Source organism: Felis catus, chromosome C1 (genome assembly GCF_018350175.1).
Source record: "Felis catus isolate Fca126 chromosome C1, F.catus_Fca126_mat1.0, whole genome shotgun sequence".
Lineage (NCBI taxonomy): Eukaryota > Metazoa > Chordata > Mammalia > Carnivora > Felidae > Felis > Felis catus.
This window is the reverse complement of record NC_058375.1, coordinates 77653573-77674104: the sequence shown is the minus strand read 5'-3', so window position 1 is coordinate 77674104 and position 20532 is coordinate 77653573. Positions and strand designations below refer to the sequence as shown.

General features: G+C 42.3%; 1 protein-coding gene across 3 annotated transcripts in view; it reads left to right on the top strand.

Annotated features, from left to right (window-relative positions):
* Positions 1-20532, top strand: part of TGFBR3 (transforming growth factor beta receptor 3) — a 209833-nt gene that overhangs the window by 157239 nt on the left and 32062 nt on the right. For all 3 annotated transcript variants that reach the window (XM_006934902.5, XM_003990327.6, XM_019837423.3), the window contains 7 exons: positions 3296-3464; positions 5209-5356; positions 10104-10293; positions 12198-12532; positions 12938-13090; positions 15721-15861; positions 16043-16201. In XM_006934902.5, coding sequence (XP_006934964.2) covers positions 3296-3464; positions 5209-5356; positions 10104-10293; positions 12198-12532; positions 12938-13090; positions 15721-15861; positions 16043-16201 — 1295 coding nt within the window. The remainder of the gene's footprint in view (positions 1-3295; positions 3465-5208; positions 5357-10103; positions 10294-12197; positions 12533-12937; positions 13091-15720; positions 15862-16042; positions 16202-20532) is intronic.

Below are 20532 nucleotides of genomic sequence, written 5' to 3'. Positions count from 1 at the left end.
ATATTGATCACCTGCCCCCCTCCCACTTGGAATTTGTTACCATAAGAAAATGTGTTACAGTAACATTTAGAGCTGTTGAGCTGTTCTCTTGACAGTGCAGGAACTTTTATGCACAGCTGTTGCCTGCCTTGAGAGTGAGGGTTGGTTAAGTGACTTCCCCAGGGCCACACGCTGAGTCAGGAACGAACTCAAAGGCCCCCATGTCCAGTCCAGTTCAGTAAAAACTGGTGACTCCTTGGTAACACCTTTGGAGCCCCTGAAACTTGATTCCAGACACGAGTCGGGTATGAGTCACTGGTATACACTGTGGAGAACAACCCTTGGGGGAAGTGAGGTTCCTTGGTTAGGTCGGTGGACCACAGGGTGATGTTGTCTGTCACCATGGATCAGGCTTCACTGAGCAGGACTCATCAGCCAGCTTCCCAGAACCTGCCCATCTCTCGCCAGCTACCTCTAGGGATCCCAAGCCAAGATCCCAAGCAAGAGGAGCAGAGTCTCCTCTTGTTCTATCCCCAGTGGCTCTCAAATGTGGTCCGTGCCCCAGCAGCATCCTCATCACTTGGGAACTTGTTAGAATTGCCAATTCTTGGGCCCGCCCAAGACCAACTGAATTGAAAACTCTGGGAGTAGGGTCTAGCCGTCTGTGTTTTATTTAACAAGCACTCCTGGTGATTCGGATATGTGCTCACGTTTGAGAACTGCTGCTCTAACCACTACACCTAGAATGGAAGAATTGAGGACTTTCCGTTCTTACTCCAACTTGTCTCATTAACTGTGACACTTCCAGCACCCCTCTGATTTGCCACGTAAGCCTCAGTTTCCACAGCAGGAAAACAAGGAGTTTGCATTACTTCCTAGGTTCCCAGAGTATATCATTCCAAGTCGCAAAGTTAGTCGTCAAACTTTTCCTAAAATACAAATAAGCATGTGACTTCCCCCCCCCCCAAAACTTGCCAGGTTTCTACCCGGGGATTCCCCTTTGTGGTTTCCTTTCTACTTGGCAGTTGGTATAAGTTTTGATGCCAGGCATGCGGAAGGTCATTTGGGGGGAAAAAAACTCGGGCACACACATGTATACGCAACAGAAAATGATCAGCTTATTCAACCTAGTGACAATGGCATCTGGGACTTGAGCCCTTAATAATAGCAACTTTTTTTTTTTTTAAGTTTTGTTTTATTTATTTTGAGAGAGAGAGAGCGCCCAAGCAGTGGAGAGGCAGAGAGAGAGGGAGAGCGGGAATCCCAAGCAGGCTTCTGCACTGTCAGGACAGAGCCTGACTCGGGGCTCGATCGCAGGAACCCTGAGATCATGACCTGAGCTGAAATCAAGACTTGGACCCTTAACCGACCCAGCCACCCAGGCACCTCAATAATAGCAACTTTTAAACAAACCTTTCCTAGTGGCTTAGGAGGGTCGCAACATGGGTGAATTTTTGGTATTTGTCTCAAATCTCACCTCATTGTTTGTTAATTCGGGACACCTGTACCATATGCCTACTACTTGCCAGATGCAAACCAGACCCACCTATGAACTGAACTGAATATACAGGCCAGAGTCTCAAGAGGGTCCTAGTCTCTGGAGTTCCAGACTAGCCTGTCGCTGGCCCATGCACACACCCCCTGATTCTTGATTAAATTTCAGTCTTGCTACCGTAGTATCATTTTCCATCCTGTGATCTGGGGGAGGCGTCCGCAGGGCTGCAGCTATGGGGTGTGCATTCCTCATCTGTTCATCCGGGAAAACCCTCAGCAGACGTGGAGGGGAGGCCACTCCAGCTGCCTCAGTGGAGCCCTGGCCTCTTCTCTCTAAGGGGGTCTTCAGGGAAGAGTGCAGAGGGAGGATCCAGGTCTGTTGTGCAGGAGCCTGCATCCTGGGGCCTTGTGAGCTCCTGTGGTCCCCTCTGTTCTAGGCCTGGTGCATGGAGCCATGATGCCACAGTGTGTGCTGATACCCAGGCTTGGTGGGGGTTGGGGGCAGGGCAGTACCAAACCAATCTTGGGACCTCCTGGGCTGATTCCTCTCTCCTGAGTGAGACTTGCATGTGTATTTGAACCCTAGCATCCTGTCCATTAAATGAAAGAGGCAGAAGTTTGTTTCATTACAGTGCCAGGGCTCTGATTAATTACCCCTTCTGAAAAAAAGTTTGCTACACCTAGAACTTCCTTGACACTGGTCCCAGCTGTCACCCTGCCAGCAGTTTCAAGTTCTGTTTAAACATTTAAACCGCTGGCTGGAAATCCCATCAACCACAGTGCTGTGTAAACGGCATGTGCCCTTGTGGGAGTATCTTTAGACTCTTGGTACTTGTATCGCTTTCCCTGGTGGAGGTGATGAGCAGCCCTTAGCACAATGAGATGATGTTTGCAAAAGCACCTTGTAAACTGTAAAGTGTTATAAAAGCATTAGTCATCTGTAACGAGATTGTGAGAAAGAGTGAAAGTCCGCCCTCACTGTTTCCCCCAAACTCCCTCCTTCAGTCTTTAGATCTGTAGTGCTGTGACGAATAAATATGAGGGAATGATTCATTCTACATAGCAGGCCAGAGAATTGATTAGGTGGTTGATCCCCCTATTAATTGAAGTAGCAAATATCCAAGGAGGAGCATATCTGGATAGATAATTGATTTCAGTGTTGAGTATGTGGACTATGAAATAACTATTGGATTTTTTAGGTGAGAGGTACTTGGTAGACAGATGCCAGCCCAGGACTGCAACTCAGAAAAGGAGTCATGATCTAGGTACAGGTTGAAGCCCTAGGAGCAGTTGAGGTCATTTGGGAAGAGTATGAGACAAAAAGAAGATTGAGGAAGGAATTGAGTTCTTAGCCTTGGTTTTGTATCAAGATCAACTGTGGAGCTTTTCAAAAAGAAAGCTGCCTAGCACCACCCTGCCCCCCAGATCTTCTGACTCAGAATCTCTGGGATGGGGTCCAAATAGGTGGATTCTGGTGTGCACCCAAGATTGAGGATCGTTGGTGTCTAAAGAATGGGCAGAGGAGGGGGAACCAGTAAAAGAGATGGGAGGTAAGTCAGAGGATGTGGATGAGGACAACGCAGTATCACAGAGAACAGGAAAGGAAAGGATTTAGACCAAAAGAGGCCACTAGAATTGGTCAGTAGGAGGTCACTGGTGACCATAGGGGAGGTATTTGAAGGCAGTGGTTGAGTTCTAAGGCCGTCCCTAGGGCTTGTGGTTCCCTGTGTCCTGCAGTTGCTCAGTTACTATCACCTTCTTCCCTTCGAGTCTGATAACATGTAGCTCAGTGGTGTGATGAATTGTCCTGTGTTTCTTTCAGATCAAGTGTTCCCTCCCACGTGCAACATAGGGAAGAATTTTCTCTCGCTCAATTACCTTGCTGAGTACCTTCAGCCCAAAGCAGCGGAGGGTTGTGTGATATCCAGCCAGCCCCAGGATAAGGAAGTACACATCATTGAGTTAATTACCCCCAGCTCTAACCCCTACAGGTGAGTGAGTGAGTGAGTGAGTGTGTGTGTGTGTGTGTGTGTGTGGGCGTGCGCTGAACTGAAAAGAAATGAAAATAAAGATATATGCTGACTTGAGGCAGAGACAGTACAACCCTACTTGTGTAGGAGGGAGGGAGCTGTTCATGCGTTGGGTGAATTAACAGAAGTTTTGAAGAAGGGAGTGAAGGCACCAGTGGTATATTTTATTTTCGGCATCTGTCTCTAGATCCCCTATATTCTAGGTGAGTTTCTGAAGCCTATTTTGAACTTTCAGGCACTAATTAATTACAGTACAAAATAATTCTTGCTCCATTGTTATCTCCTTTGACTGAGGTTATTCCTGATAAAAAATTATAAAATATGCCTGTTAACATAATTATAATTTTAATCACATTCTGTTTTTAATAAAATTCCATCATAGCGTCCTCAGAGCACATTTGCATTCAGAGCTGTGTGTGCTATGAAGGTGTGTGTGCATTGGGGGTGGGGGAGTGAGTGTGGGTGTGTTGGCGCATGGCCCTCCGTGGCGACACACCAAAGAGCCATTAGATACAACCTGCCTCTCGCTTACGTTCTTTTTCTCCATCTCCCACCCTCAGCTTCCTGCCCCAGGACTAGCAATTTAACCCTCCCTATCAAGAATGATTAGGGAATTAAAAAGGGGATAAAAGAGGAAAAGTGCCTCTTTCTTCTACTCGAGTCTGCATTCCTGTGGACCACTGCCTTAAATTTATATTGTAGAGGGATTTCAGAATTAAAATTCTAATCAAATTTTGCTTTCAAAGGTGAATAAAACTACACATCAGTTTGGGGAAGATTCCATTCTGTCCCACATGAAGAATTTTGTGGAAAATTAAAAGAGAATGGGAATAGAATCAATCTGGCAAACATGCTTAGATATTAAGCCTCAGGCTTCATTTGAGTGTATCATTCATCATGTGCTTCACAAGTGTGTAAAACCAAATGGAAAGAAAGACTTTCCTTTAAATTCAGAATGACAGAGATGTTATTGTTTGGTTAAAAAAAATTCTCCTGTATACTGAATTCTTAGAAGTTTGGGTTGTCTTCATCAATTTTCCAGTAATCAGTTGGTTGACCATCTGTTTTCTTTATTTTAATAACTGTATATCCAGAAGTTTGGGAAAGTGAGTGCAGATATGATTCTGTAGCAAATGTTAATGGCTTATGCAAACCTTATTTAAGTCAAATTCTCCAGCCTTTCGCCTCTTATTTCATCTTAAGTGTCCTAGTTTTTTTGTTGTTGTTGTTTTTGTTGGTTTTTTTTTTTCTGTTTCGGGGTTTTGTTTTGTTTTGTTTTTTTTACTACCAGGCGTCCCTCCTCCCTGCCACCTTCCAGGATTTTGAGCATATGCAAATTGGAAAGTTACACACTGAAGGTGTTGAAGGTTGAAAAGCAACAATTCTGCTTTAAAAGTAAATTCCTGGTTGCCCAGATCCATTTCAAACAGTGGCTGCCTTAAGTAATTATCTTTTTTATTCCCCCCAAAGAAGGAGAAAAATTTTAGTGTCTAATTATCAGCAGGCGTATTTTTCTATTGTTATGTAAAACTATTTTGTTTTGTGTGCACTAACAATCTGTTTTGCACATGTCATTTGCCTGGGATCAACTCCAGCTTTTTAATCAACTGGCCAGACACTGGAAACATGAAGACTTGGAAGAGAGGAGATAGTTGCAACTCTCTGGCATTTGGGTTCTAACTTTGCCTTTGTTTTCCATTCACAGTGCTTTCCAGGTGGATATAATAATTGACATAAGACCTTCTCGAAAGGATCTTGAGGTGGTCAAAAATCTCATCCTGATCTTGAAGTGCAAAAAGTCTGTCAACTGGGTGATCAAATCTTTTGATGTTAAGGGAAACCTGAGAGTTGTTGTAAGTTTGCTGAGCATTTCTTTGTTTTGATGCATGGCAACAATTTAAGCTGTGCTTGTATGTGTTATTTTTGTGACGTTTTTGCTTTATATGTATTATTTTTGTGAAGTTTCTGCTTCTCTGAGCTCTCTGTGATTTTTCACTTTATAAAATAGGCTGCTCCATGGTTTCTCCTGACAAGGGCAGACAGTGTGGTGGCTAAAAGCATGGCCTCTGGGGTCAAGATCAAGATTTGAGTCCAGACTGCCATTTACAAACTGTGACCTTGGGCAAGTCCCTTAACCTCTTTAGACCCCAGTTGCCTCATTTGTGAAATTCCTGAAATGTATGAGTGTGCTTTCCAGTCAGAGTAACTGTAAACTAATGAGCCCAATGGGGCCTTTCATGGTTGACGGTCCTGTAATGGCCTCATTGTCATGGTACTGAATATCAGCTCTTAATTTGGGGTTAGGTACTTAGGGAAGGTGTGGAAAATTGGGCTGACCCCAGCTCACACTGTTGTCTTTTCTTTTAGAGATAAATACATGGTATTGGCATGCCTTCTTGCTTGCTTCTAACTTCTGAGGGTGAAACACTGATGCTAGAATCACAGTAATGGGGTGGTTAGTGAAATAATATAGGAAAAGTACCCCCAGCCTACTCCCTAACTAAACATTACTTCCATGAAGGAGATATGCTTAAGACGTTTATTAGTTGGCTGGCATGATAGGCAGACAGCAGCTAGTTTCCTAAAAAATTAAATGTTGAAATTTGGTAAAATAAATCTTTTTCAAATATGTTTACGGCATTAACTGTGTGACAGCACGTTGCACAAATTACATTGAAAGTTCAAGAAACCCCCCCCCCCCATCACTTTTAAGAAGATAATTACCTTAGCATCTCTTTTGTAGGCTCAAATTTTTGTGTATTGCCTTTTTAAAAAGTTGTGTCTGATTCCCTCTTTCAGTACCTGCATTGAAGCAATTGGAGAGGGTTTTATGTTTTCCCCGTTTTGGGGGAGGGATGCCTCTGGTTTTGGTGCTGTTCATTCATGGCACCTTTAGCGTGATATAACAGTGGACAAAGCCAGTGCTCCGCTGGGGCTACCTCATGTACAAGCACTCACCACAAGCAGCAGGCAAAGCCACAAGCATACACATCTTAATTTTAAAGTACTGTAATTGTTTCTGGTTCCTGTGGGTTTTTTTTTTTTTTCTTTTTTAATTGTGAGAGGATCCAAATAAGCCATCCTGTGTGAGGGCGATACATTAATTTGGTGTCGAGAACAAAGCCCAGCCGCAGTTTTCTGAAGTCAGAGCTGTTTCAGTTGCTTTCCCTGGCTTGGCCAGAGGGGTGTTGGTGACCTGGGATGTCTGCAGCGTTTGCTGCCTGGCACACCAACCAAATGTTTTTAATTTCAGAATAACAAAAACAGGAAAGGGAATTATGCTTTGAAAGGCAAAAAACATACGGTACATTTTAATTCCCTGCTGGAGTTGTGTAAATGTTCTTTCGGCCCTGACCCTTCAGTGGCTCTTTCTGTACCTGAGCATGTATGTGTTCCTGGTCCATGGCAGTCCTGGAGTTCACTTTGAATGTCTTCACTTTTCGTATGAGTAAGACAGACTAGAAATGAGATTGCTCATCCCAGGGCAAAATCTGTTTATATTCCTCTCTTTGGCTGTACTCCTGTTCCTGGCCAATTTTGGACAATGCATGACAACATTACTAAACAATTAGGTAATGTTTCATGATGTTCTTTTTTATTCTCCCAATCAGTTTCATGCTTTTTGATTTCCTAACTCCCAGTCTCAGATGTGAGTTCTGACTATGCTCTGAAGGAAAGGTACCTGCTATTAAAAAAGTATACATTCATGCTTAGAAAAGGGAAATGGTTCATAGTGGCCTTGTTTGTAGTATCTTCTTTAGAGACAGCCTGGTAGACAGGCTGTGTGCACAGGGTGAGTTCTCAGCCACGTGTGCTACTTAGCTTCTGAGTGAGGGGCAGAGAGAGAGAAAGAGAGAGAGGGAGAGAGAAGGAGCAAGAGAGAAGTAGGGCTCACCCAAAGCAGGACTCGAGCTCACTGGATGTGGGGCTCAAGCTCATGAACTGTGCGATCTTGAGCTGAGCTGAAGTCAGATGCTTACCTGACTGAGCCACCCAGGTACCCTCCTTGTATTTTAGAGGAGAACTAAATAACATATGTAAGTCTTCTAGCATAGTGCCTGTCATAAAAAGGGAATTTATCTTCCTTCCACAGGAAACTTTTCAAAAGTTTGTCTATAGGAGCAATTAACTTCTCTAAACAAAGTGAAAACAAAATGTCTGCTGAAGGAATTATGAGGCACTTGATTGGGTAAATGTAAAGACGAGTCCCATTAAACACAGGTGGCATGTGGGTGCCTGTAGGGGGTGGGTGCACAGGCAGAGTGCACCCTCCAAGAGCCACAAAGGGCAGTACTGTGGACAAGAACTGGAATACTAGAACTGTCCTCATTACTGTGCCCAGCTCTGGGTTTTTCTTCAGGTCCCTTATGGACCGTGCATAATCACATTTTGGAGGAACCTCCAAAACAAAAGAATAGATGGAGGAAATATTTGGTTACACTATTTCAAATGGCCTCAGCCAGCTTTTTCTTAGAGAAGACATGTTTTAATCCCAGTGGGAATGGACTACATCTCTGACCAACCTCTCCCGTACCCCATCATTTCTGATGCAAGTGTGTGTTGGGCAGTGGAGGGGAAGGGGAAGAGGGAAGTGCTCAGACTCTACCTTGCTCATCATCCTTCATGAAGATGTGGCTGAAATATGGTGGTGGTATTTGGAGACCCCCTTGAACACTCCCATTTGGAGTAGCTACACCGAAGCCTTAGAAAAGCCTGGGGACTCCCTGTATCCCGAAATAGAGGGTGAGGAATTTGCTCATTGCTGGGAAGGAACCAATTTGCCAAGCCTTGCTGTTTTACAAACGTGTAGATAGATTTCTAGCCTTGTAAGTCCTGAGGCGTAATCAATATGAGTTGTACTGACAGCTCCTAGATTTAATGTGGAAAGGTGTAAACAAATCATTCCATATTGGTACAAAAAACACAGGTGGCGGTTGTGATGATAGTATTCTGGAAATACAGTATTTTCTCAGCTGTCCAAAAACATGAAAGACTAGGGCAGATGAGGCCAAGCTGTGTTGTTTAGGCCAGTGTTACAACTCCCGCCAATCAAAACGACATGCTGCTTTAAAAGACTAGAAGAAGCTGCACCTAGGAAACTAAGTTTAAAGAACTACTTGGATCCTTCCTTACCTCATTTTAGTTTAGTTTTTTTTTTTTTTTTTAACCCTTCCTTCCTCTAAGGAATTTTCTCTAAATCAGGGTAAGTGCTGGAATATTCCAAACCTGTCAAGCTGAGTTTTTCACAAATGGCTACAAAGCGTGGTTAAAGCTCTGTCTGGTTCCTTTGCATGCATTATTGTGACTGGCTGCTCTGGAAGTTTCAGATAATCACTTTGGGTCACAGAAAAAACATACTGGGGGAGATCCTTTAAGCTTTGAATTGAAAATATGTGTCCTTAGCCAATATCCCACCACCAAAGAGGCCAAGAGAACTTAGAGCCTGTGAATCTTCGATGGTTTTATAGTGGGAAAGGATTAATATTTAGTCATGTTCGGGGCACACAGAATGGGAAACAAATGGAGAATTCAGGAAAAAATGCTGCATGTATGCAGGAGAAAATAATTGGGCATGGAAATTAAAGTGATTTTTATACGGCGTGAAAATGGCCTAATCTTCATGCTGGAAGGGCTTTCCAGTCTTGTTGGAGCAGTTGTTGAAACTACGGTGCCTTCGCTTTGGGATCTCCTCTGCATCCGTCAGCTCCTGCACTGTCTGACAAGGTCACTGCTGTAGGAGCCAGAGGATGTGGAAACTTACCATATCCTGGTTACTCAGTCCTTTCTTGGAAGGATTCCTATCACTCCGTTCTAATTTTGTAATTAATTACCAAGTGAAAGTCAGCTTACTGGTATTGCTGGATAAAATATTGGCACTTAGAGGGACAGTAACCCAAATCAATTAATTAATTTTTGGAACATAAAATCGAAGCATCTTCAGTTAATGACATTGACAAATGAATACAATTACAGGATTGCTGAACTGGCCATAAATTATAACTGAAATCTCAACACTGGTTGTTCCACCATATGGAATTTAATAGTTTACAATGATGAGATGGTCTCCACAGTGAAGTAACTGCATTGTGCCTTCTTTCATTTAAATCTAGAGTGCAGAAAATAGAAGCATGGACATATTTTTGGCAGTGTAACATGCACATTTGTACACTTTATACATCATTGTAAATAAAAATAAGGGAAAGTTTGTTATTATATACATAATTTAAACATTATATATATATATATATAATGTGTATATATATATATATATATATATATATATATATATATAATTTAAACATTTAACTAACTCTGGTAACCTAGTAGGTATACTCAGTATGTAGCTACTTATCAATCATTGGATTATTTTTATCAGCATAAGCAACCCAAATGGTAAGATCAAACAACAGGAATAAATTTCTCTTAATCTGCTGTTAAAGATTTTCACATCAGTGTTCTTAGCCCAAGGAAAGTAGGGATCAAAAGAATAAATAGTTCCTTCATATACAATGTAGAATCTGTTCATTCTAGATATTGAATTTGTACTTAAAGCACTGTTTAGTTTTAGACTCACGAGTGAAATTTTGCTGTTATCTTCAGGCTCCTAACAGTATTGGCTTTGGGAAAGAGAGTGAAAGATCCATGATAACAACCAAATCAGTAAGAGATGACATTCCTTCAACCCAAGAGAATCTGTTCAAGTGGGCTTCGGACAATGGCTATAGTCCAGTAACATCATATACAGTGGCTCCTGTGGCTAATAGATTCCATCTTCGGCTTGAAAACAGTGGTAAGTATGGATTTTTTTTTTCTGTAGTAAAAATATCCCCTAAATGAGGCTTTCCAATGAGGAACTCTCATTACATCTCATATGATACTGTTTTTCTGTTGTAAATTTTGATGATTCATTTGACTGCATTTTACTATCAAGTTTAAGAGTATCTAGAATCATGATAGATTGTTTTAAAGCAATGATCTTTGGTACTTTCGTACAGATTTTTCTGTACCAAATTCTTTTGGTACAGTTGATTGCATGGTGGAGAACTTTGTTGTAGATCACATAATTCACTGTGATTACATTAAGAACAAATTAGCCTGGCTTCTTCTCTCAGAAGTGCCTGCTAATCACTGACAGCTGAGATGCAGAGCGGCTGGAACTATGGGGGAAAAGTCCTGGGTCAGACTGCATCTTACAGGACAGTAGTCACGAGGTGCTTCCTCTTCCTCACCCAGAGGGGACGCAGGAGTCATGACCCCAGTTGGATGGAGCAGAAAGTGGAATTTTAACAGGTTCTTGAGGTTTTGCCAAGCCTCTAACTAGCGAGACTCAAATCCAGAGTTTTCTGATCCCCAGACCTGTTCCTCACCCCCTGGTACTGCCGCCAAGGACAGTGCCCATAGATTGAAGGTTAGGAATATGGGCCATTTGTTCACTGTTTGAGGGCAAGTTGCTTAATTTCTGAGCCTCAGGTGGTTCCTCCTCAGTAATATGGGAGAGCAAATAGGCCCTACCTCAAAGGGTTGTTGTGAAGGTTTTTGTCAACATACAAATTTAAAACCCTCCAAAGCTCTGGCCTCTTTTGGACCCATACAGCTGTGCTGTCTGCCATCTTTTCCCAAAAGATAGTATTGAAGGAGAGTTAATGTCCCCAGTCATGTTCACTTCCTGCTCCCACTGCGATGGATTGACCTCAGGCGTTGACTTTGAGACTGGATGGATATAAACAGTACTGGGGAAATGTCTCTTCCCTAAATTGTTGAAAATAGGACAGAACACTGAATATTGATTATATGGAAACAGGTCTTTCCCTTTGAAGGAATAAGTGTACCTAAGCAGCTTTTTCTTTTCTCCTTCAGGACTAGGCCAGGGTGCTCAAATGCCTGTTAGAATTTAGCAGGCAAAAAGGAGGTAGCAAATACTATTTCAAGAAATCCCTGAAGAATGTATTCTAAAGAATCTCTAGATTCAAGGGAAGTATTACAATGGCACTTGAAAATATTATTGTCCCAATAACTTATTCAAATCATGTATTTTTTTAAAGTTTATTTATTTATTTTGAGAGAGAGAGAGAGAGAGAGAGAGAGCAAGCTGGGGAGGGGCAAAGAGAGGAAGAAAGAGAATCCACACTGTTAGCACAGCTCGAACTCACAAACCATGACCTGAGCTGAAATCAAGAGTTAGATGCTTAACCCACTGAGCCACCCAGGCGCTCCTCAAATAATGGATTTTTATATCTTACAGGGCCTTAGAAATTATCTAGTCCATGGTTCTCAACCTTGGCTGTATGTTGGAATCATACAGGGAGCTTTAAAACATATTAATGATTAGATACCTCTCCATGAAGTCTGATTTTAATTGACCTGGGGCACAGCCTGGGTATAGGGAATTTTTTTCAATCTCCCCAAATAATTTTAATATAGAGGACTAATGATCTAATCCAACCCCTTAATTTTAAAAATTAGAAAACTAAGACACAGAGAAGTAAGCCACTGGCCCAGAGACGCTCAGTCAGTTAGAAAGAACACCGGGACTGGAATTCAGGTTTCCAGACTCCTTGTCTCCTTTACACATTGCTTGATAAGAGTAATTTTACACACACCCATTCTGTGCCAGTTCCTCTTGTACTTGCCTCTAATGATGATGACTGTGGCCTGGCATCAAACGCTGACAATGTTGCCTTCTGTCACCACCAGAGGAAATGAGAGATGAGGAAGTCCATACCATCCCTCCTGAGCTACGGATCCTGCTGGACCCTGGCAGTCTGCCTGCCCTGGAGAACCCACCCATCCGGGGAGGGGGAGGCCGAAATGGAGGTTTCCCCTTTCCTATCCCCGATATCTCCAGGAGAGGCCAGGTGGAAAGGGGAGAAGATGGGATCCCCCAGCCGAGGGACCCTATCGTCCCCAGCTTGCGGCTGTTTCCTGGTCCCGAAGAGCCCAAGGAGGTGCAAGAGAATGTGGATATTTCCCTGTCAGTCAAATGTGACAGTGAAAAGATGGTCGTATCTGTAGAAAAAGAGTCTTTTCAGGTCAGTGCAATTTCTTAAAGGAGAGAAGAGAAAGCCACCTCCCTCCCCATCTTGCCCCAGTATGTGTTAGTTATTTCCCTCTAGCTCTTTCACTTTTGAACTCTGGGGACCTGATACTGTTTTCTCAGTTGGATGGGCTTACTTCCCCTTGGCTGTGTTTCTTACCCGGGTCCTGTTATTCTCAGTTAAAGGGGGTTCCAGATCCTTGTGTGTCAATATTTTGCTATTGAATTTCCAAGGCCAACAAACACAATCCTTGGTAGGCTGGGAAGAGGTAAGGGGGGAGGGGGAAGGCAGGCCTCCAGCAACCAATACCATATGGGAAGACCAGGCAAAACACGTTCCCTGTGTGCTGCAGAACTGCCTGTGGGCCCCCCCTTATGTCTTTGGTGGTGGTTGTTTCAGGCCAACAACTATTCGGGGATGGAGCTCACTCTGTTGGATCCTACCTGCAAGGCCAAGATGAATGGCACCCACTTCATTTTGGAGTCTCCCCTGAGTGGCTGTGGTACTTGGCACCGGCGGTCAGCCCCGGATGGAGTGATTTATTATAACTCTGTAAGTGTTCCCCAAAACAAAGCTTGGCCCTTTGCCAGATCCTTTCCGGGTGTTTCCTTAAAATTAGCCTTAAAATTTCTATGAAAATGTGCAGGGGCATATACCCTAGGCCTAAAAAAGCCAAGTGTCAATTGTCAACAAATTGGGTGTCCTTTGACCTTGAGTCTACACAGCTGAGCTAGCTAGCTCCATGGTCTCTCTGGCCTCATTTCAGTCTTGTTCAAAGGTAGGAGGACTTCTCCCTTCCTCATGAACAAAATAATCAAGAGAAATCCAAAAATGGCCCTCAAGAAATTATTATTAAATCTCTCTCCAACTTGAAGAAAAGAGATTAAATTGAAAAAAATCCCCTACTTTTGAAGTTCCCCAGAGGAAGATTCCACAGATTCCCCCAATGATTATCCACTATAGTAGCTATCCTGCACTTTTCAGAAATCATTCTTGTCAGTTCATTCATCTGAATCTTTTTTTTTTTTTTCAGATGAAGCCTATTCTTGCAGAAATAGACACTAGGTAGTAAATATTAAAAGAATTTGAAACATGAAATTTCAAAAGAACTTTATAGTATTAATTTTGCAGTTCAGGTTATACTTTTGATGGTAAAAATAAGGCTCAAAAATCCGTGTCTGGCTTTGACATGATGTGTGTGTCTATGCTCCCAGCACCTACTCCAGCTTTGCCACGGGCTGGGGAGGGCATGACTCTCATTCACGTTCGTCCCACTGCCCTTTGGTAGATACCCTTGACCCATCCAGAGGAAAGACTGGAGATCAGGTGTTTTGTCACTATGGCTCATGTGGGGACTGACTCTATGGGCCCAAGTTTATTATTCTTCAGACTTAGAGTGTTTGAGCTGGAAAGAACCTTAAGATGATCTCATTCAACTTCCTCATTTCACAGGTGAGGAATTTGAACTCCCGGGAGTTAAGAGACTTGCTTAGATTTGAGGAACTAGTTAACGGCAGAGCCAGGACTGAATCCAGCTTCCTGACCTCTCATCCACTAATCTTTCCCTGACACAAGGCTGGCCCAACTAATCTCCCTTTGTTCCTGGAATAATTTATTAACCTTTGACCTCTATGATGAACACACTCCTGCCAATTCCAACATTAATTTTTGTATATTACCCAGTTTTTCCAGATATAATGAATAGCATATAGTACTGATATACTTGATTTTGGAATTTTAAATTTACGTCTAAATTAACACCAATAAGAGGCTCTGGTTATCTGTTAAGTAAAAATAATACCATTTTCCTCAGAAGAAAAAGGTATATCCCAAGCCCTTAAAATCTCTTTCTTCTCGTGTGTGTGCCTGTGTGTGTGTCTGTGTATGTGTCTGTGTGTGTATTTGTGTGTATATTATGATGATAATACCTAGGGTAAGAAATGTCCTAGGTACTTGCTTCAGGTACATCAGTACTTTCTTGTGAGGAACTGGTAAATGGAGAGGTGGTTTTTCTATATTCTCTTCCCTTTAGTGAATATTTTAGGTGTTCGTTCCAGTGATAACTATTTGTAGCAATTTCCAGACTTACTATATACTTTTGTTTTGCAACATATTCAGAAATTAGGCACACGACACGAAATCAGACCAAAAAATATGACTATTCTATATACACAAAAAAATTAGGATTTTATTTATGGAGTCACAGTCCTCAGGTGAATTTTTCATGTTATCTAGAACTAACCTAGGAATAATCATCTCAACTAACATTAGGATAGACTATCATAGAATAAAACAGGATTCTTTTCTCCATCTGTATACCATACAGAAAGATATGGGGGAGGAAATGAGGAAAAGGTAGAGGAGTACAGAGATAAGATGAGGAGAGGCTGCCATAATAGTAAACATTAGGTACTTTGTTTCCAACTCAAACTTGATAGAAATCTCAATGGATACAAATTAGCCAGCTCTTAATATTTCTTAGAATTTTTGATGTAAAGAGAAGCCCCTTAAGGAGAAGGCCCCTTCCCCTACAGGCTGGCCTGCTGACAACCCCATTCAACCTTATTCCAGTGCCTAGTGTTTTCCTACTGTTTGAAACAAGTTTTATTCTTTCACCAGGAAAGATGCATACTTTAGTCGAGTTTTAATTTGAATGTACTTTGGGTTTCTCTTTATTTTTATCTCTTTGAAGATAAAATCCTGAAACACTTGGAGGTTTTTCTTATTTTTATTTTGAGAGAGAGAGATGGGGGGCACAAGTGAGCAAGGCCAAAGAGAAAGAAAATCCCATGAGGAGCAGAGAGAGAGAGAGAGAGAGAGAGAGAGAGAGAGAAGGAGGGAGGGAGGGAGGGAGGGAGAGAGAGAGAGAGAGAGAGAGAGAGAGAGAGAGAGAGAGAAGTGGGGCTCACCTGGGGCTCATGTTTTTACCCAAAGCAGGGTTCATGTTCACCCCATGTAGGACTCATACTCACCAACTGTGAGATCATGACCTGAGCCAAAGTCAGATGCTTAATGACGGAGCCACGGAGCCACGACCCAGCCGCCACTCAGGAGCCCTGTTTTGTTTTAAGTCAGGTTTTCAGTTTGCAACTGAATTATTACATTGGTGTTGGTGTGAGATAGAACCAGATCATGTGACTGGGTGTTTCAATGACCATGTCTGCGCTTTCTTTGCCTTTTAGATTGTGATGCAGGTTCCATCACCTGGGGATAGTAGCGGCTGGCTAGATGGTTATGAAGATCTGGAGTCAGGTGATCATGGATTTCCGGGGGATGTGGATGAAGGAGACACTTCCTTCTTCAGCCGGCCTGAAATTGTGGTGGTATGTGTTTGTTTGTAGTAGGTAGTTTGTGAGAATGTTGTCCTTTTGGTCAGCTTTAATTAGGGACTGTTGGGAGTGGGGAGCAGGGATTAGATGTTAAAGGCCAAAGGTTATAAAGGTCTAGGGTGTTCATCCTTCATTTGACTGATTTATCTCTGTTTTGTTTGTTTGTTTTCACTAGTTTAACTGCAGCCTGCGGCGAGTGAGGAATCACAGCGGCTTCCAGGACCCACTCCACAGGAATGTCACTTTCAACATGGAGCTCTATAACACTGACCTCTTTCTCGTGCCCTCTCAGGGGGTCTTCTCTGTGGCAGAGAACGGACACATTTATGTTGAGGTATGCTAGTTATGAACATTAACTAGCCTTGGGATAACTAGGTATGCTAGTTATGAACATTAACTAGCCTTGGGCTTTTAGGTCAGGGCTGAATTATAGAGAGAGAGAGACAGAGACAGAGACAGAACATGAGCAGGGGGAGGAGCAGAATGAGAGGGAGACACAGAATCCAAAGCAGGCTCCAGGCTCTGAGCTGTCAGCACAGAGCCCAACGCGGGGCCTGAACTCATGAGCTGTGAAATCATGACCAGGGCCAAAGTCAGATGTTTAACCAACTGAGTCACCCAGGCGCCCTGCATCCAGGTTGATTTCTGACTAAAGCAAGACATTTCAGGATTTGCTACATGGAGAGAGTGTTTTACAGATGAATGTTTTTTTTTTGTTTGTTTTTGTTTTTGTTTTTTTAATCAGCAGTGTGAATTCTAATAAAGTCCTGTTCTTGCTTTGTCCTTAGTATTTTTGGAACAGGAGTTCAGTATTTGCACTGTTAGAGTTAACCAGGAAGATTTCATACCACCTCTTTTTTTTTTTAATTGTTTTAATGTTTGTTTATTTTTGAGAGAGAGAGAGACAGAGCGTGAACAGGAGAGGAGCAGAGACAGAGAGAGAGAGAGAGAGAGAGACAGAATCCGAAGCAGCCTCCAGGCTCTAGCTGTTAGCACAGAGCCTGACGCAGGGCTCAAACCCACAGACCGCAAGATTATGACCTGAGCTGAAGTTGGATGCTTAACCAACTGAGCCACCCAGACGCCCCTCACATCACCTCTTATATTATCTTTTAAATTGAACACACCTCAGTGAAATGCTGTGCGCTTTCATATCTCATGAAAATTGGTTTTTTTTAGATCATTATCTAAATGTATCTATAAATGTATGAAACTATTTTGTATACATAATGGTAATTATTATGTATAGCATGTATCTGTGGAATAACTATGAAAATATTAGGTAGTGGTGGGAATAATGAAATAATAACAGCTAACATTATTGCAGATTTATTTTGTGCCAAACTCAGGTTATAAGTGTTATAGTAATTGACTCTTCAAAGCAGTCCGATGAGACAAGACTACTGATATCCCCATTTTAGGGATGAGGAAAATAAGGTACAAACTTGTCTACAATCACATAGTTAGTAACTAATGAGCTCAGAGTAGGGTTCATACTCAGGTTGTCTGGCTTCAGAGCCCATAATGTTATCTACTAGATGCTACTATCATTTATCCTCAAAGGGTCACTTAAAGGGGAAGAAAATGTAACCCTCTCACCAGTGCAAATATCCAGGTTCATGGATTAGATTCTAGAAAAGGATAAATATCTCTATGGCCTCAGAACACCTGCTGGTCTTACAAGAACATCATCCTCTGATGAGCTAGTTTTGGTGCTAAACTGCAAGCTGGTGTTCTGCTTCACTGTGGGAGGATTGAGAAGCTTACAGGGTGGAAATGGGGTACTTCGACACATTGAAAGTGACTTCAGAGCACATATTTCTATTTCAGAAAGACAAAGAACTCTCACCTTTGTCCTCATTCTGGGATGGAGCCCACTGGCTCTAGACGTTTTCCTGGATCTCTCCTCCTTTTTGATTCCTTATTCTGAGAGGTCTTCTCTTTTTTGGGGGTATACCTTTTTTCTCCACCAGGGAAAATATACTGCTTTCTACATGCTGTTCCTAATTATAGATCTCTTCTTATCCAAGATCATTTTTTTCTTCTTGCGTTTCTGCCTGCATAGTCCACATGCGCAGTTGGTCAGTGACCCTCTGCTGTGCCCTGGATTTTAGGGGCCCTGCTTAACTGCAGTTTGTTCTTTTTCAAACGTGTGCCTGCTCTGCTGACCTACGGCTTTGCTGCCGTATACTCATCAGTGGCCAGTCTTCCTCCTGTATCCTACCCTGGGCATTTTGGTTTTTCTCCCCAGTCCACCTAATGCTGGCTTACTTGAAATGCTTTTTTTTCTCTTACTTTCACATTTATATCTTTTCATATACTGACTATATTTTCATCCTCTTCTTAAAAAAAACTTTTTAAGTTTATGAGAGAGAGAGAGAGAGAGAGAGAGAGAGAGAGAGAGAGAGAGAACAAGTGGGGGAAGGGCAGAGAGAATCTGAAGCAGCTCCAGGCTCTGGGCTGTCAGCACAGATCCCGATGCGGGGCTCAAATTCGTAAACCCTGAGATCGTGACCTGAGCTGAAGTTGGATGCTGAACTGGCTGAGCCACCCAGGCACCCCTTCTTCTTCTTCTTTTTTTTTTTAAATTTGAGTTAGTTAACATACAGTGTAGTCTTGGCTTCGGAAGTAGAACCCAGTGATCCATCTCTTACATGTAACACCCAGTGCTCATCCTAACAAGTGCCCTCCTTATGCCCACCACCCATTTAACCCATCCCTCTACCCACCTCCCCTCCAGCAGCCCTCAGTTTGTTCTCTGTATTTAAGAGTCTCTTATGGTTTGTCTCCCTCTCTGCTTTTACCTTATTTTTCCTTCCCTTCCCCTGTGTTCATCTGTTAAGTTTCTCAAATTCCTCATATGGGTGAAATCATATGATCTCTTTCTCTGACAGAGTTACTTTGCTTAGCATAATACACTCTGGTTCCATCCACATTGTTGCAAATGGCAAGATTTCATTCTTTTTCTCTGAGTAGTATTCCATTGAGTGTGTGTATGTGTGTGTGTGTGTGTGTGTGTGTGTGTGTGTGTGTGTGTGTGTACAAGGTACCACATCTTCTTTGTCCATTCATAAGTCTGTGGACATTTGGACTTTTGCATAATTTGGCTGTTGTTGATACCACTGCTTAAACATTGGGGTACATGTGCCCCTTCGACTCAGCAAATGACAGCTTTTCTGTTAGTTCATTTTTCTTGGGGGCATTAAAAAGAACTGTTTATAACCTCCAAATTTTACATCTAGAATAGAACTACTAATTATAGCTGGCATTTATTGAGTAGCTGAGAACTGTTGTTTGTGTGTAATTGTGACTTTACACATGCTCACAATAACTGTTTCTGGTAGGTATTGGTGCCCTTATTCTGTGTGAGAGGAAACTGAGACTCAGAGTTCACAGGGCACAAGTCACAGAGCACGCAATTTCCTGAGGCTCACTGCTCATCTCCCTCCAAGGCCTGTAGTCCTTCTACCACTCATTTCCAGGCCATTTTAGAGTAAAAGACTTACTGACCATAGTTTTTCCTCCAAAACAACTTTTTGGGATACCTTAGACTTTCTGCTACTATGTACTTTCTTTGAGATTAGAGAAAAGATTTGCATTTCTTCTTCTGTCTGCATTTTTGCATTGTGGGTTCTGACTTCATGTTAAAGGCCACTTTTTAGTAATAGGATATATGTAATTTTCCATCTTTCCAAGATATCTTATTTTTTAGAAATATTGCCAAAACAATGATCTGTGAATATTTATAGACTACCAAACACTATTTCCTAGAAAGATTTCTGACTAGGTGATTTCCCAAGGCCACATCTTGGGTTTGGTTGAATTGACCCTGTGGCTACCATGAAGTACTTTAGACAAAATGGACTTGAGGTCAGAAGGCCTGGGTTTTAAGCCCTGGTTTTATCCAGTGCTTGCAAAGTGGGGTTTTGAATGAGTCATCCATCCTGGATGCTGTTTCTCCTCCATTTATAAAATGGAGATGAAAATATTTATCTCACAAGATTGTTCAGAGGGATTGAGCTTTAAGGCCCAACAAAGTGACATGATCACAATCATCTTCACTGTTGAGTGTCTTGTAGTTAACCACGTAGGGAGATTTCAAAATAGTGCTGTGCCCTATGCGATGTCAGGGATTTCCCCTGGGTTCCCAGAATGGAAAGTGCGTTTATATCTCCACGCCTTTTGAAAGGATTCTGGGGCTATTGGCTTATGATTAAGGACTAACTTTATTTCTAAAGTGTTTAAGTTTATTTTGACCCTAAGTTTAGTAAAGGAATGAGGCATGAGGGGAAAGGCAGTTCACACAGTATCCATGTGTCACCAAATGGAGAATCCACTCTGGTCCGAGGATTTTAGCTGAGTTCAGGATAGTTGAGGTTTGAATTCTGTTTACACTTGGCCAAACACCACTTCCTGTTTCTAAAGAAAAGAACCTTAACAAGGTTTGGACGTAGCCCATACAAATGTTTTGTAAGAGAGAAGTATAATGAGTTGGAAACGTTTCCAGATTAGATTTCCCTTAAAATACCCTTGGGCTTAAAGAGCGAAGGGAGAGTACTTGGCAAGGCCTATTTTGGACCTGTGAGCAGCTAGGACACTTTGCCAGGCTCGTGATCGCCACCAGATTGCACGGTTCCTGACACCAAACTGGGCCAGCTCTGCCTG